Here is a 12,366-nt window from a genome sequence, read left to right as displayed (position 1 = left end):
GTCAACTGTATGGTCATAGCTCTTGAAAAGCAAGCTGAATTTGAATAACATAAGCCTAATTACCTTATAAGCTGCTAAAAGCGCTCCAGAGTTCTTCATCTCGCCCACGTTGCCATTAGATAAGCACAAAACTTTCCTTTCTTTGGTCCTTCCTCGGGTCTCTGGCTGGAAGTGTTCGGTTTAGGTGACCGGTATGGGATTTTTTTATAGGTTTTAGGTGAACTAATGAATACACGCACGCACACACACACATACTCACCCACATACAAAAAAAAAAAAAGAGAGCGCAATGATGATGACATGTCAAATCGGTAAAATTACCGAATGAACAATACTGAGCTCTCCAGAAAAAAAAAATAAAATAAAAATAGCACAAAACGTTCAAGCACACGGAAATCTTGTTGCGTTTCCAATCACATTCCACAATCAGTGCATACGATGTTGCTGAGACAAGGTTTGTGGGCTCCAACAGAATTGCTCATGATTTTTATGAGCAAGATTTTCGTATTTAACCCTCAGTGAAAAGAAGGGAAAGAACAATATACAGAACATAATTGGACCCGCAGCCTCGGAACACCACATCTCCTTTGTACTCATACTACACGTATATAGTTCTAGTGAGTTCATATTTACGTTCATTAGAAGCATGTGCATGTGAAAATCACTGTCTTTATACTCAGCTGCTTAGTAATTGTTGCCGCCATGTTTTGACTGGGGCTGTTCTTTGATGTCCACTTGTCAAATGATCTCTTTTTTTTTTTTCCTCAGGCCTTCTCACTGGCAGAGAAGCATCCTCAGTTTAAAAATGACGTCTTTGTGCCTTACGCTCAGTGGCTGGCTGAGAACGACCGATTCGAGGAAGCACAAAAAGGTGAGTTTGTGTCTTCCCCTCATTCATTCCTTCCTTTTCCCGCATGTTAGTCTTCGTTGTACGGGAAAACGGAGCCTGTTTTTGCACGTAAGCGTTCACAAAGCCCAGAGAGTTTTCCCGACTTGTCCCAAAACGCTGGAGAACATGATCCTCTTTGCCAAAGCGGAGCAGAAGTGAACTGCGCCGTCTGGCAGCTGAGCGGCGCGTACGCATGCTTCTCATCAGCGGGCCTCTCAAGCAGCTCTGATGATGATGATTACCGACTGTACCCGTCGTCGTAATCAGCTCATAGATTTACAATTGTGATCTCAGCAGGCACAGTTCCTTTTTGTACAAAATCTTCCTGCTCTGTGTCACCGTCAAATTCACGCGCATGCCTGAGCAGGTCTGATTGTTTGAGGAGCCTGCTCATTTTGCATTTTGCTGATTTTTGTGTGTTTTAGTGAGCCCGTATTGACTGTAATTGAGCCCGTGGCTCTGGTTTGTCTCCTGGCTGCAGAAAAAGTTCACATATTTGAGGGATTTCTTCACTTTTTACATTTTTATTCATACTACCGAGCCAAACAAAAGCCTCACCAATGTTAGCTTTTATTTCTGCTCCTTTCCTCAATATGTGTTGTTGCAACGAGTCTATCTAATGACATTTGGATTGACGGTTGGCAGCGTTGCCAGTGGGGCGAAGGTGCGGATTCTCTTCTGGCCAGTCCATGTTTGACAATGATTGTAGGAATTCACACATTTCCTAATTTCAAGGAAGAAAAAAAAAACATTTTGACAATTGTTTTGTGGAAAACACTACTTCACCTTTATATTTTTATGCAGGATCGGGAGTGGTCGGCGGCAACAATGAATACACAGAGACTTGATATGCTTTGCTAGAATAACCGTGTCTTTTATTCCCCGCAAACAGCAATCAACATTTATTCTGTGCTAGGATAATCGTACGTTTTATCCCCCGCAAACAGTAATCAACACCTGCGCTATGCTAGAATGATTATCCCTTTTATTCCCCGCAAACAGCAATAATCACAACTTGCTTTGCTAGAATTATTGTACCTTTTATTCCCCGCAAACAGCAATCAATACACTACAACGTTAAGCAGCATAAATATGATCATCATCAGCGCTTACCTTGACACTAGACCGGAGAGGCCACGGTCCGGGTTGGACGAGCTGCAAAACGGCTGGGCAATCGTACGTGTTCCACAGCTGACTCTGTCCGGACCGTGTGCCGCTCCGTCTTTTATTCGCTAGCGTGGGAAACCGGGCTAGCCAAGCCCTTTCTCAGACACTTTCGAAAACATGTTTTGCAAAGCAGGGAAAGCTGTAGTATAAACAAGGAAGAGTTCCCAGGCTGATCCCGCCCTTTATTTACAAATTGTTGGGCACCTGGATTTGTACAACAGTTCAGGACAACAACATATCCTTATATAAGAGGTTTCATGAGGACATATCAAGCCATGTTTTTTTTCCCTTCAACAATCAAGTTGCATTTTTTCAAGGAAAAAGTTGTCATCTTTGCAAACATGTACTTGTTTAGGATAAAAAAGTAGGAATCTTACAAGAATGACGTTGATTCTCAAAGCAGAAAAAAAAAAAGCTTTTTGTTCCGCAAACTAAACTGCACTTTCAATCTGTGCGCCTTTTGTTGTTTCACTGCCACGACATCTTGTTGCTGGGATGTCAGATTTATGTGATGATGCATCCCACAGAGCTTTTACTTGGCCCAAAACTAAGTGAGGGGGGGGGGGGGGGGGGTTCGGTCGTCATTGGCTTGGAATGTTTGTTTTGTTTCTACATTTTTTTTGCTAATAATTTTGGGGAGCCACAAGCCAAGGCTGGTGAAACCCCAGTTTGAGAACCGCTGTGTTGGAGGGACTAAACCCGTGCCATCAGGGAGGAAAAAAAAAACATTGATGAAAGCAATTGATCATTGTTGTTGTAACATACGTACACTATACCTGAGAAAGGATGGCTTATAACACAACACCTCCTCCATATCCCTCCTTACCCTGATGCTCCCATTACTATGGACTCATTAGATCACATGACATTTTTAGTTTTCCCTATACAGTATTTTTTTACATTTATGACCTTTTAAATTTTTCCATGAGCCTCAAGGTAGGTAGGATAGGACAGACAGACAGATAAGTCTACTATCTAGCTGTCTGTCTGTCAAGCTTATCTAAACTCTCTGTTGAGTATGTGTTAGTGTGTTTGTGGTGCAGCCAAGTGGTTGGACTGTTAAATAAGAGACATCAGTATATGTGGACCCCCAGCTGTGGTTTTCCGGGCAGGATTGCTGGTGGGCTGCAGTCCATCAAGCTGCTTCTAATTACACTCTTGATAGCAACACTAACAATAGCACGCACACGCGTTGACGCCTTTCGAGTACATTTGCCTTTTGCCAAATTCTTTTGCGCTGAGATGAGAGCATTGCATTGTTTTCACTCTTAACTCATTCACTGCCATTGACGGCTATAGACGTCAAAAATTCATTTGGACTATTTCTATTAGTTCACCATTTGTTTCCACTTTTGTTAACAAGAGTATGAAAACCTAGATTTTTTTTTATTTTTATTGTATATTTATTACAGATATAAAATGTGTGTTTAATCAAGAGTATTGAAGACTTGTAGCCCTTACTATCGCAAAAAAAAACAATTCTTGTTAACTGGAAAAATAAACAAAGTCTGAATATCGACCAATGGTCTAACCTCCTCATAAATCACATTTTAATGGAAAAAATATCTGCCTCAAATAAAAACCAAATATCAAAATTTATAGAAACATGGTCTACGTATATAGATTTTTTCAACCTAATTCTGGTTACTTAATTCTGCTGTTAGCGAGAGCCACCACATCGTGATAACTTACATTGATGTTTCTGCATTTGGCAATTTATTATTATATTATATTATTAGTATGGGATTTTTTTTAATAGGTTTTAGGTGAACTGATGAATACACACATGCTAGCACGCACGCACGCACACACACACACGTACATACACATACAAAAAAATACTAATAATAAAAAATTTTTTTTTAATAGAAAATAAAAAAAAGGAGAGCAATGATGACATGTCAAATCGAATGAACAATACTGAGCTCTCCATAGAAAAAAAAAAAAGAGTATTGAAGACTATTGAAGTCATGCAGTTAAGTACCATCAAAAATTTAAATCTCCTGGCACGATAAAAAAAGAAAGAAAAGAAAAACGAAAAGATTATTAAAAATTAGGGACGTCAGGCGATTAAATTTTTTTAATCGTAATTTTAATCGCATGACTTTACTAGTTAACTCACTGTTAATATATTTTTTTATATCTGTTCTAAATGTACAATAAAAAAAATTCTAGGTTTTCATGCTCTTGTTAACAAAAGTGGAAAAAATGTTAAACTAATAGAAATAGTTTAAATAAATTTTTGTCATCTATAGCCGTCAATGGCAGTGAATGAGTTAAAGACGTTCCAGATGAACAAAGAAATAATGTGACGTGGGTGAAATTAGCTACTTCAATGCAGTGGTACTAAATAGGCAGTAACAATCCCATCTCCCGTCGTTGACTAGCGTTTCACAAGGCCGGGCGACAGAACGAAGCTGTCAAAGTGTTGGAGCAGCTTACCCAGAATGCAGTAGTGGAGAGGAGGTTCGACGACGCCGGCTATTATTACTGGATGCTCTCCATGCAATGTCTCGACATCGCCAGAGGTGAGGCTCGCAGCGTCTGGACGCCTCCCTACTTTCATCACGATCTTTCTAACATCTGCATTTGTATGCAACAGAAAATGAAGATCAGCGAGATGAAATGCTGAAAAAGTTCCAACATTTCCAGACGCTTGCAGAGCTCTACCATGTCTACCACCCGATTCAGCGCTACACGGTAAGAACATGCAGGACTTTGCCAGCTGCCAGGCCCGGCCTGGTTTTCAGATTTAGGATCTCAGGAATGAGGAGCTGCGGAATTGATGGTCAGCTTCCTGTAAGGCTGCAAATCCATCAGAGTTGATTTGCAACCTAGTGAATTTTTCTATTTTTGCATCTTGAGTTTGACAAAATGTTGCTGTGGTTGAACTGGTCCAAAAGGCGGATCACAAATAAAAAAAGACATGACAGAGATAGATGTCTTGTCACCGTTAGTTTTGTTTTGACACATTTGTGCTTGGCTGTAATCACATCCCGGCATTATTTTGCTCATTTAGCTCATATTGCTAACGCGAATGCCTGCTTGCTTCTAGGATGAGCCCTTCAGTTCCCTCATGCCAGAGACGCTCTTCAACATCTGCCGGTTCCTGCTGAGCAACCTCCCCAAGGAAAACCCACCACCAGGCATCTTTAAAGTGTATCCTTCCCTTCAACTAAACACTGGAGGCGGTCTGTCAACATCGGGACAGCGTGCCACTTTCATCCAGTGCGGTTGAAACCTTCGGGTGATGCGGCAGTCGCGGCGCCACATGCCATCGTGACAATGTTTGTACAAATTTAAAAATGCATTTTGAAAGTATATTTATTTTTGTGATTGCGGTTTCCTGTTGCGTCAAAGCTGCACCTTATGCCGCAACGCTTCTCACTTTCATATAAAGTGGACTTGTGGGTCGTCACCCGCAGATTCGCCTGTTGGTGGATTTGGTGGCAATATTTTTTGGGGGAGGGGGACGGTTTTGGTTTTCTTGGAAAACTCTTACTGGTGGTTTATCAGGGTTTTTTTCCCCCCAATAATTTTGCTTGTTAAAGAGCAATAATATTTTTGGATGACACTTGACCCCCACATATCGCGTATTTGCATTTTTTCCCCAAGAATTTTCAATATTATTTGTTTTGTTTTTTGTCGCCCCCCACAACACCCCCCGACCCCTTGCCCACTACAGTGATGGCTGAACAACTGGAATCTTAATCTCGCTCCACTGTTCCTAACATTTTATTGAACGGGGCCCAGCGCCACTGATTAAAATAAAAATAAAACTGTGCTACACATGCATGCAGGAAAGGCGAACCGGTGTGCAAAAGGAGGAGTGGACTTTTAAAGTTGAAGCTGCACTTTGTAACAATTTAAATAAAATAAAATATCTTTACAATAGCATTTTTATTGATTTTTTTTTAAATTACTGGTAGTAGATTAACAACTTAAATTTTCATAAAAGGAACCCCTGTAAGCCTCTGACCGATTTTTTTCAGACTGGATTCGGGTTCGAATTTCCCGCCCTCTGTTTTTTTTTTTTCTCTTATGGGAGAGCTCAGTATTGATCATTTGACATGTCATCATCATTGCTTTCCCTTTTTTTTTTCTATGCGGATGTGTGTCTGTTTTGAGTCCTGTGCGCATTGTGTATGTGAAAGAAAGGAAAATGCAAAGTGACTTCACTTTCCTTTCTTTTCTTTTGTCCTTCCTCGGGTCTCCTGACAGACTCTGGCTGGAAGTGTTCGGTTAAGGGGAACGGTATGGGATTTTTTTTTAATAGGTTTTAGGTGAACTAATGAATACACACACACTCGCACGCACGCGCACACGCACATACACACCCACATACAAGGAAAAAAAAAAGGGGAGAGCAATGATGATGACATGTCAAATCGGTCAAATTACCGAATGAACAATACTGAGCTCTCCAGAAAAAAAAAAAATAAGGACAATGCAGTCGCATTTTTCGGCCACAGGTGGCAGTAGCAATTTGAAATTAAATTTTCTGCGTTCAGTAGCTTGTAGTTTAGCTCCTGCATCTGTAACTCATTGACCTTTGACCTTGACCAACATTGTTGAGCGCCGCTTTCACCAGTCCATCGGCATGTAAATACAAATAAGCAGCACTACGCAGACCCTCGGGCGTACGCAAGCCCACAAACAAGACATTTGGATTTGGCCCATGTTTGCTGGTCGTGTATGGTTGACATCGCGCCTCTTATTGTTTTTTTTTTTTTTATTCCTTGACCTCCTTTCAAGTAACACCCTGTACGCTTTGGCTAAGCAAAGTCGAAAACTGGGCGCCTATAAGTTGGCCAGACTTTGTTACGAGAAGCTCCAGAAGCTGTACATTCCGTCTCGTTTTCAGGAGTGCATCGAACTGGACAGCCTCACCATCCGGGCCAAACCCTTCCACGACAGCGAGGTTCGTTCTATAGCACTTCATTCATCTTCGGTTCACGTGGCTTGAATCAGCATTCAGTTGTGACACATTTTTGCTTTTGTTTCCCTTCCGCCTGTGGTAACAAGGAACTGACGGAAGCCTTGATGTGCTACCGCTGCTCCAACAAGCCGCTGTTGAACAACCAGGGGACGGCGTGCCTCAATTGCAAGCAGCCTTTCATTTATTCCGCCTCGTCGTATGGTGAGTGCGGCGCAAAACTGTAGACAACACACACAGCACCTCTGGCTCTTAATGTTACGTCAGCGGCAAATTGGAGCCCTCGGGGCGGTGGGGGCGAGATGTGGCAAATGTTTGAAAGTGAAAGCCAGATCTCACGAGATGAAGACCGAACAAAGACTTGTGATTGTATTTGGACATTTTGCCAAAAGAATTGACTGACTTTGTGAACTCAGTGAAAACAGCCTTCAAACAAAGAAGTCTTTCTTAGTTCACTAAATTGCCCCAAAAGTGACTCCTCGGATTCGCAAACATTTCTCATAATGTGTGTAGATTTCCCAAAGATAAAAGGCCCAAGAAGGCAGTCAGAATGGGAAGCTGCATTGCAAAATAGGTTAGTGCTTACATTGCTATAAATGACTGAATATGAAAAGGATTCCTCAAAATCTGTTCAATGTAATTATTCAAAAAGTCCACATATCGCATGTACTTTTCAGGATTGTTCAGTACTTTTGGTGAGAGCCTGCCAATTAGAACTGTAGAATTGTTAATAAAGCAGCATTGTTTAGGTGAATGTAGGGCCCAAAAATAAAATCTCAATTTTTACAGACATTCACGACGATTACGATTTTAATCTAAGAAACCCAACAAACATTTATTTAAAGGTTTCATTTATTCAAAAATAATTCCTGTGCAAAAAAATGTATACTGATTCTAAATTAGTTTTGACATAAACTTAACATTCATATTTTTTTGTTAAATGCCACAATTAAGTAGTTGTTAGCTGTTGTAAACATGCCTTGTAAAGCAGCCATCCAGCATTCTGACACAAAAACATTTGAATGCAACACAACATAAGAACAACAGCTTTTAATAATCCAAAAGACAAAATTCGATTTCACGATTTAGAACATTTTCTGCGATTTTTAAATGATTTTTAAAATGACGATGTATCGAATTCGATTTATTGCCCAGCCCTTGGTGAATGTATAACATTTTTGGGGCGGCCCCCCCCACACACACACACACTTCTCCTTCACACTCACTTGGCTATGAGAAAAGGAGAGAAAAACCTGCTACGTTTTTTTTTTTTTTTTTTTTAACTCTATGGCAAGCTGTGACTTTAAAACAATATAACAGGCTACATTCACACTACATGTAATGATGCCCAATTCAAAAAAGATTCTTAAATCCAAATTTTTTATGTACAGGGCACCTTGAGGACTGCATTGTAGTTTTTCCTCACACAAGATTTAGAGAGCTTGTTACCGCCTTGTTACCCTTTCATGCACACGTTCTGATAAACCTGCATTAAGATTAAGGATTTTCCTTGAAGATTCATGTTGGGTATGGTTGGTATGGTACGGTTGCGATCGGGGATTTGTAACCTAAGGAGCGTTTGTGTGCGCAGAGGTGCTGCCGCTGGTGCAGTTCTACTTGGAGGACGGCGTCAGTGACGAGGAGGCCGTGTCTCTTATCGACCTGGAAGTTCCTCACACGGAGCCGGCGGATGCGCACTGGCAGAATATGGACAACGGTACCTGAACTATTCCTAAGCCTTTATTCCGGCAGCGCTGGGTTCTGTCACACGTATGAGGCGGCGTGGTCGGCCGCGGCCCGGATTGTGCCTCGCTAGTTAAGCTGTCGCCGCTAAGTCATCTTAGCTGTGGAGCTAATAGGGTTAGCGCGTCTCATCTTAATGACACTAACCCGAGCGGTGAGATTAACCTGCATTAGCGGCAGACGCTCAAGGGCACCACCGAGCCGCTCTCTTGTTGCCAATGACACAAACAACTGATGTGGCATTTTCAACCTTTAAGCTCTTTAAGTGGAGCACGCTGGGATTTTACAATGTACGGGTAATTACAAGCAAATATGCCAGAAGACAAGACAGGATGAAATGTACCAAGCAACAAGAGTTTGGGGGGGGATTTTATTTCAGACATTTCCCCAAAATATGGAATTAGCGTGTCATGTTTTTATGTGTAAGTGCCTTCATTTTCCCAGGCTCAAAATGATTGGAATAACCTATTTGCGAATCCTAACCATAATTCGACATATACGGCCTGTTGTATCGTTAGTTAATGATAATCATTCTAAAGTAATTTCATAGTGATTATAAGAAGTGTTTTGAAGTTAATGTATTAAAATTTAGTTTAAAAGAATGTAAATCATTGATTTGTTTCTTGCATTAAAATCGATGTGCATTGAATCGTATCTACCACTAGGTGGCGGTAGCATTTGCTATTGGACGTTGCTGTGCATTCAAGACGGACATGAAGAAAAAGATGCACTTGTTGCGTATATATTTAGAAGAGCGAAGAAGACTAGAGATCGGTAGAGAAACGGCAAAAGACGTTAATGACTTAGTTGTATTTTTTTTAGTGTGCAAGTTGGAGTAAAGAAAACAAAGAAAAGACGACTCGAAACTCGTTTATTTTTTGTAGTATAGAATCTTATAATTATCCCCCACACTGTCTTCACTTTTGTCTTTAGAGACACAAAATCATGGCACACAAAAAGTTTCACCCAAAACTCTTTTAGTTTTTTTTAGAAGAACAATCTCGACTTTTAATTTTTGTATTTTTATTGAACAACTGTTTCAAACATACACATCTGTATCAAAGACAGATATATACATCATTATGACTTTCTAAGGAACCAGTATACAATGAAAAGAAAATACACAATATAAAAAAAAAGGCTAGGGCTTTTCACATAACATGTATTAGTCAATTATACAAATAAGTTTAATAGCATTCCTATTTTTCATCAGTTAAAGGCTTTTCGAAAAATAAACAAACTCGTGAAAATGGCAGAAATTTGGTTTCACCTTCGAAAATTCTCTTAATTGGAAAACTCTCAGATGAAGCCCATCATGCATCTCAATCCACAATGCCTGCGACCACATTTCACCCAAAACTCTTACAGTGTTTGCTTTCAAGACCCTGAAAATGGCCCAAATGCTAAACCTCAAGCTCTTGCTAAATGCTAACCATCCAATCACATTCTGAATTGTTTCATTTCCACGTGCGCTTCAACGTGCATTTCAGATACGCAGGTGTTAAAGATGGATGACGAGTTGGACGATGCGGAGGAAGACCCGTTCACACCCAAAATGATCTTTGAGGTAAGAAAGGAGAGAGCAGCTGGCGAGGCCAAGGCACGAGCGAGGCGTATGACTGAGCGTGTTTCCTCCCAACAGCAGGGCGGCTCGCACTTCGTCCCCGTCAAGGTGAACCGCTCGGTGCTGCGCTCCATGAGCCGCAGGGACGTCCTGATCAAGCGCTGGCCGGCGCCGCTCAAGTGGGAGTACTTCCGCTCGCTGCTCCCGGACGTCAGCATCACCATGTGTCCCACCTGCTTCAAGGTACGTGCTTCACGCGCACGGCTAAAAAAAAATAACAAAGTACAGACTTTGAAGTGTTTGAGAACAAGATTTGAATGTAGCCTTTACTTCACAAGCTTTTGTCCTGCTCGTAGAGAAGAAAAAGAAGAAAAAAATCACTGGATACGCTAGCTCGCAAGAAACGCTTCTTTGCTAACGATGTGAACTGATGAATGAATGCTAAATGTGCTAATGCTAACGACTAGAAAAAAATAATGTACACCATACTGGTTTGTTTGTTTTTCAAATTTGTAAGATTTTTAACTCATTGACTGCCATTGACGCCTATAAACGTCAACAATTTATTTGAACTATTTCTATTAGTTTAACATTTTTTTCCCCACTTTTGTTAACAAGAGTATGAAAACCTAGACATTTTTTATTAATCTTTTTTGGGGGTGGAAAGAGAAAAGATTATTAAAAATTAGGGGCGTCAGGCGATTCATTTTTTAAAATTGTAATTAATCGCATGACTTCAATAGTAAACTCTTCATTAATCACAAATGTATCTATTCTAAATGTACAATATTTTTTTCAAAAGTGGAAAAAATGTTAAACTAATAGAAATAGTTTAAATGAATTTTTGTGACGTCTATAGCCGTCAATGGCAATGAATGAGTTAAATGGCACAAGGCACAGCATATTTGTGACAAGTATTTTAGTAGCCGACAACATCAAAGAATTCTTTGAATGGAGAATATCTTGCTTTTCCAAATGTGTTGCGTAATGGTGGTAAATGTCCCTTGGTTTCCGTTCTTCCTTGTTGCTACTAGGGGTGTGCCCAAAAAATCGATTCTCATAATAATCGCGATTCTCATTTAGTACGATTCAGAATCGATTTTAAATGTCCCAAAATCGATTTTATTTAAATTATTTTATACTGTCTTGCCGTTGTCTGTGTGTGCCTTTATTTTGAGCGCTGTTCATGTTGTACCTGGTTTGGCCACTTAGGGGCAGTGTGGTTTCACGTGGTCTAATACACTGTTAAGTTGTAGCCACATTAGAGAGTAGAAGGAAAAAGTCACGATCAAGTTATTCCAATAAAAGTTGTTTTTTGCAGTGTGGAGCCGTTCATTTGAGTGATGAAAGTGCTACAAGTAGCGCGCTAATTAGCATTAGCGAGTCAGACTTGAGTATATCATTACAATTCCTTGCACATCTATAGATTGAAGCAAAAATCATTGTCAATTAAATCGTCTTGAAAAAAAAAATAATAATAATCGCCCCTAAGCGAAAATCGATTCTGAATCGAATCGAATCGTGAAACATTCAAGATCTCAAGAGTGGCTTACATAATTTCTTTCCATTTATTTTTGTATTTGGTAGCTTACGATTGTTCTCCCCGATGACGGAGAGTGTTTATGTGCTTTTGTTTCTCATCAGATGTTCCACAGCGAAGACTATGAGCTTCTGCTGCTTCAGCACAACTGCTGCCCGTTCTGTCGGCGACCCATCGACGAAGCAAACTGAAGGGACGATATCGGCCATTGCACTCAAACGTCGCCGCTGCGCTGCGGCCAGATACGTATTCGCCGTACACGCCTTCACGTTGGCAAAGGACGATGGCTGTCCATTTCTCCCGAGTTACACATTTCCACCACCGCAGTGGCACTTTCAAGGGAGTGTAAAAATTCATGTCGTCGTACATTTTGTTGTTTGTTGTCAACATAGACTTGCATTTCGCACAACTGTATTCTAGAGCTGTAGCATATGTTTTTATAAAATTAGAGCATGTCAACAGTTTTTTTTTTAAAGGCATGAGAACATATTTTTATACTCGTATCAATAAACAACAATTTGCAAAGA

At 40.4% G+C, this 12,366-nt stretch overlaps 1 protein-coding gene across 1 annotated transcript in view; it reads left to right on the top strand.

Annotated features, from left to right (window-relative positions):
* Positions 1 to 12,366, top strand: part of ift122 (intraflagellar transport 122 homolog (Chlamydomonas)) — a 26,003-nt gene extending 13,637 nt beyond the window's left edge. The window contains exons 20-29 of the mRNA XM_077571459.1: positions 769 to 871; positions 4,444 to 4,584; positions 4,659 to 4,756; positions 5,112 to 5,215; positions 6,812 to 6,977; positions 7,082 to 7,196; positions 8,584 to 8,709; positions 10,226 to 10,302; positions 10,378 to 10,542; positions 11,944 to 12,366. Of these exons, the coding sequence (XP_077427585.1) occupies positions 769 to 871; positions 4,444 to 4,584; positions 4,659 to 4,756; positions 5,112 to 5,215; positions 6,812 to 6,977; positions 7,082 to 7,196; positions 8,584 to 8,709; positions 10,226 to 10,302; positions 10,378 to 10,542; positions 11,944 to 12,030 (1,182 nt within the window). The 3' untranslated portion in view covers positions 12,031 to 12,366. The remainder of the gene's footprint in view (positions 1 to 768; positions 872 to 4,443; positions 4,585 to 4,658; positions 4,757 to 5,111; positions 5,216 to 6,811; positions 6,978 to 7,081; positions 7,197 to 8,583; positions 8,710 to 10,225; positions 10,303 to 10,377; positions 10,543 to 11,943) is intronic.

The sequence above is a fragment of the Vanacampus margaritifer genome, chromosome 1 (genome assembly GCF_051991255.1).
Source record: "Vanacampus margaritifer isolate UIUO_Vmar chromosome 1, RoL_Vmar_1.0, whole genome shotgun sequence".
NCBI classification, from domain to species: Eukaryota; Metazoa; Chordata; class Actinopteri; order Syngnathiformes; family Syngnathidae; genus Vanacampus; species Vanacampus margaritifer.
Note: the sequence above shows the minus strand (reverse complement) of the source record. Positions and strands in the feature narration are given on the sequence as shown.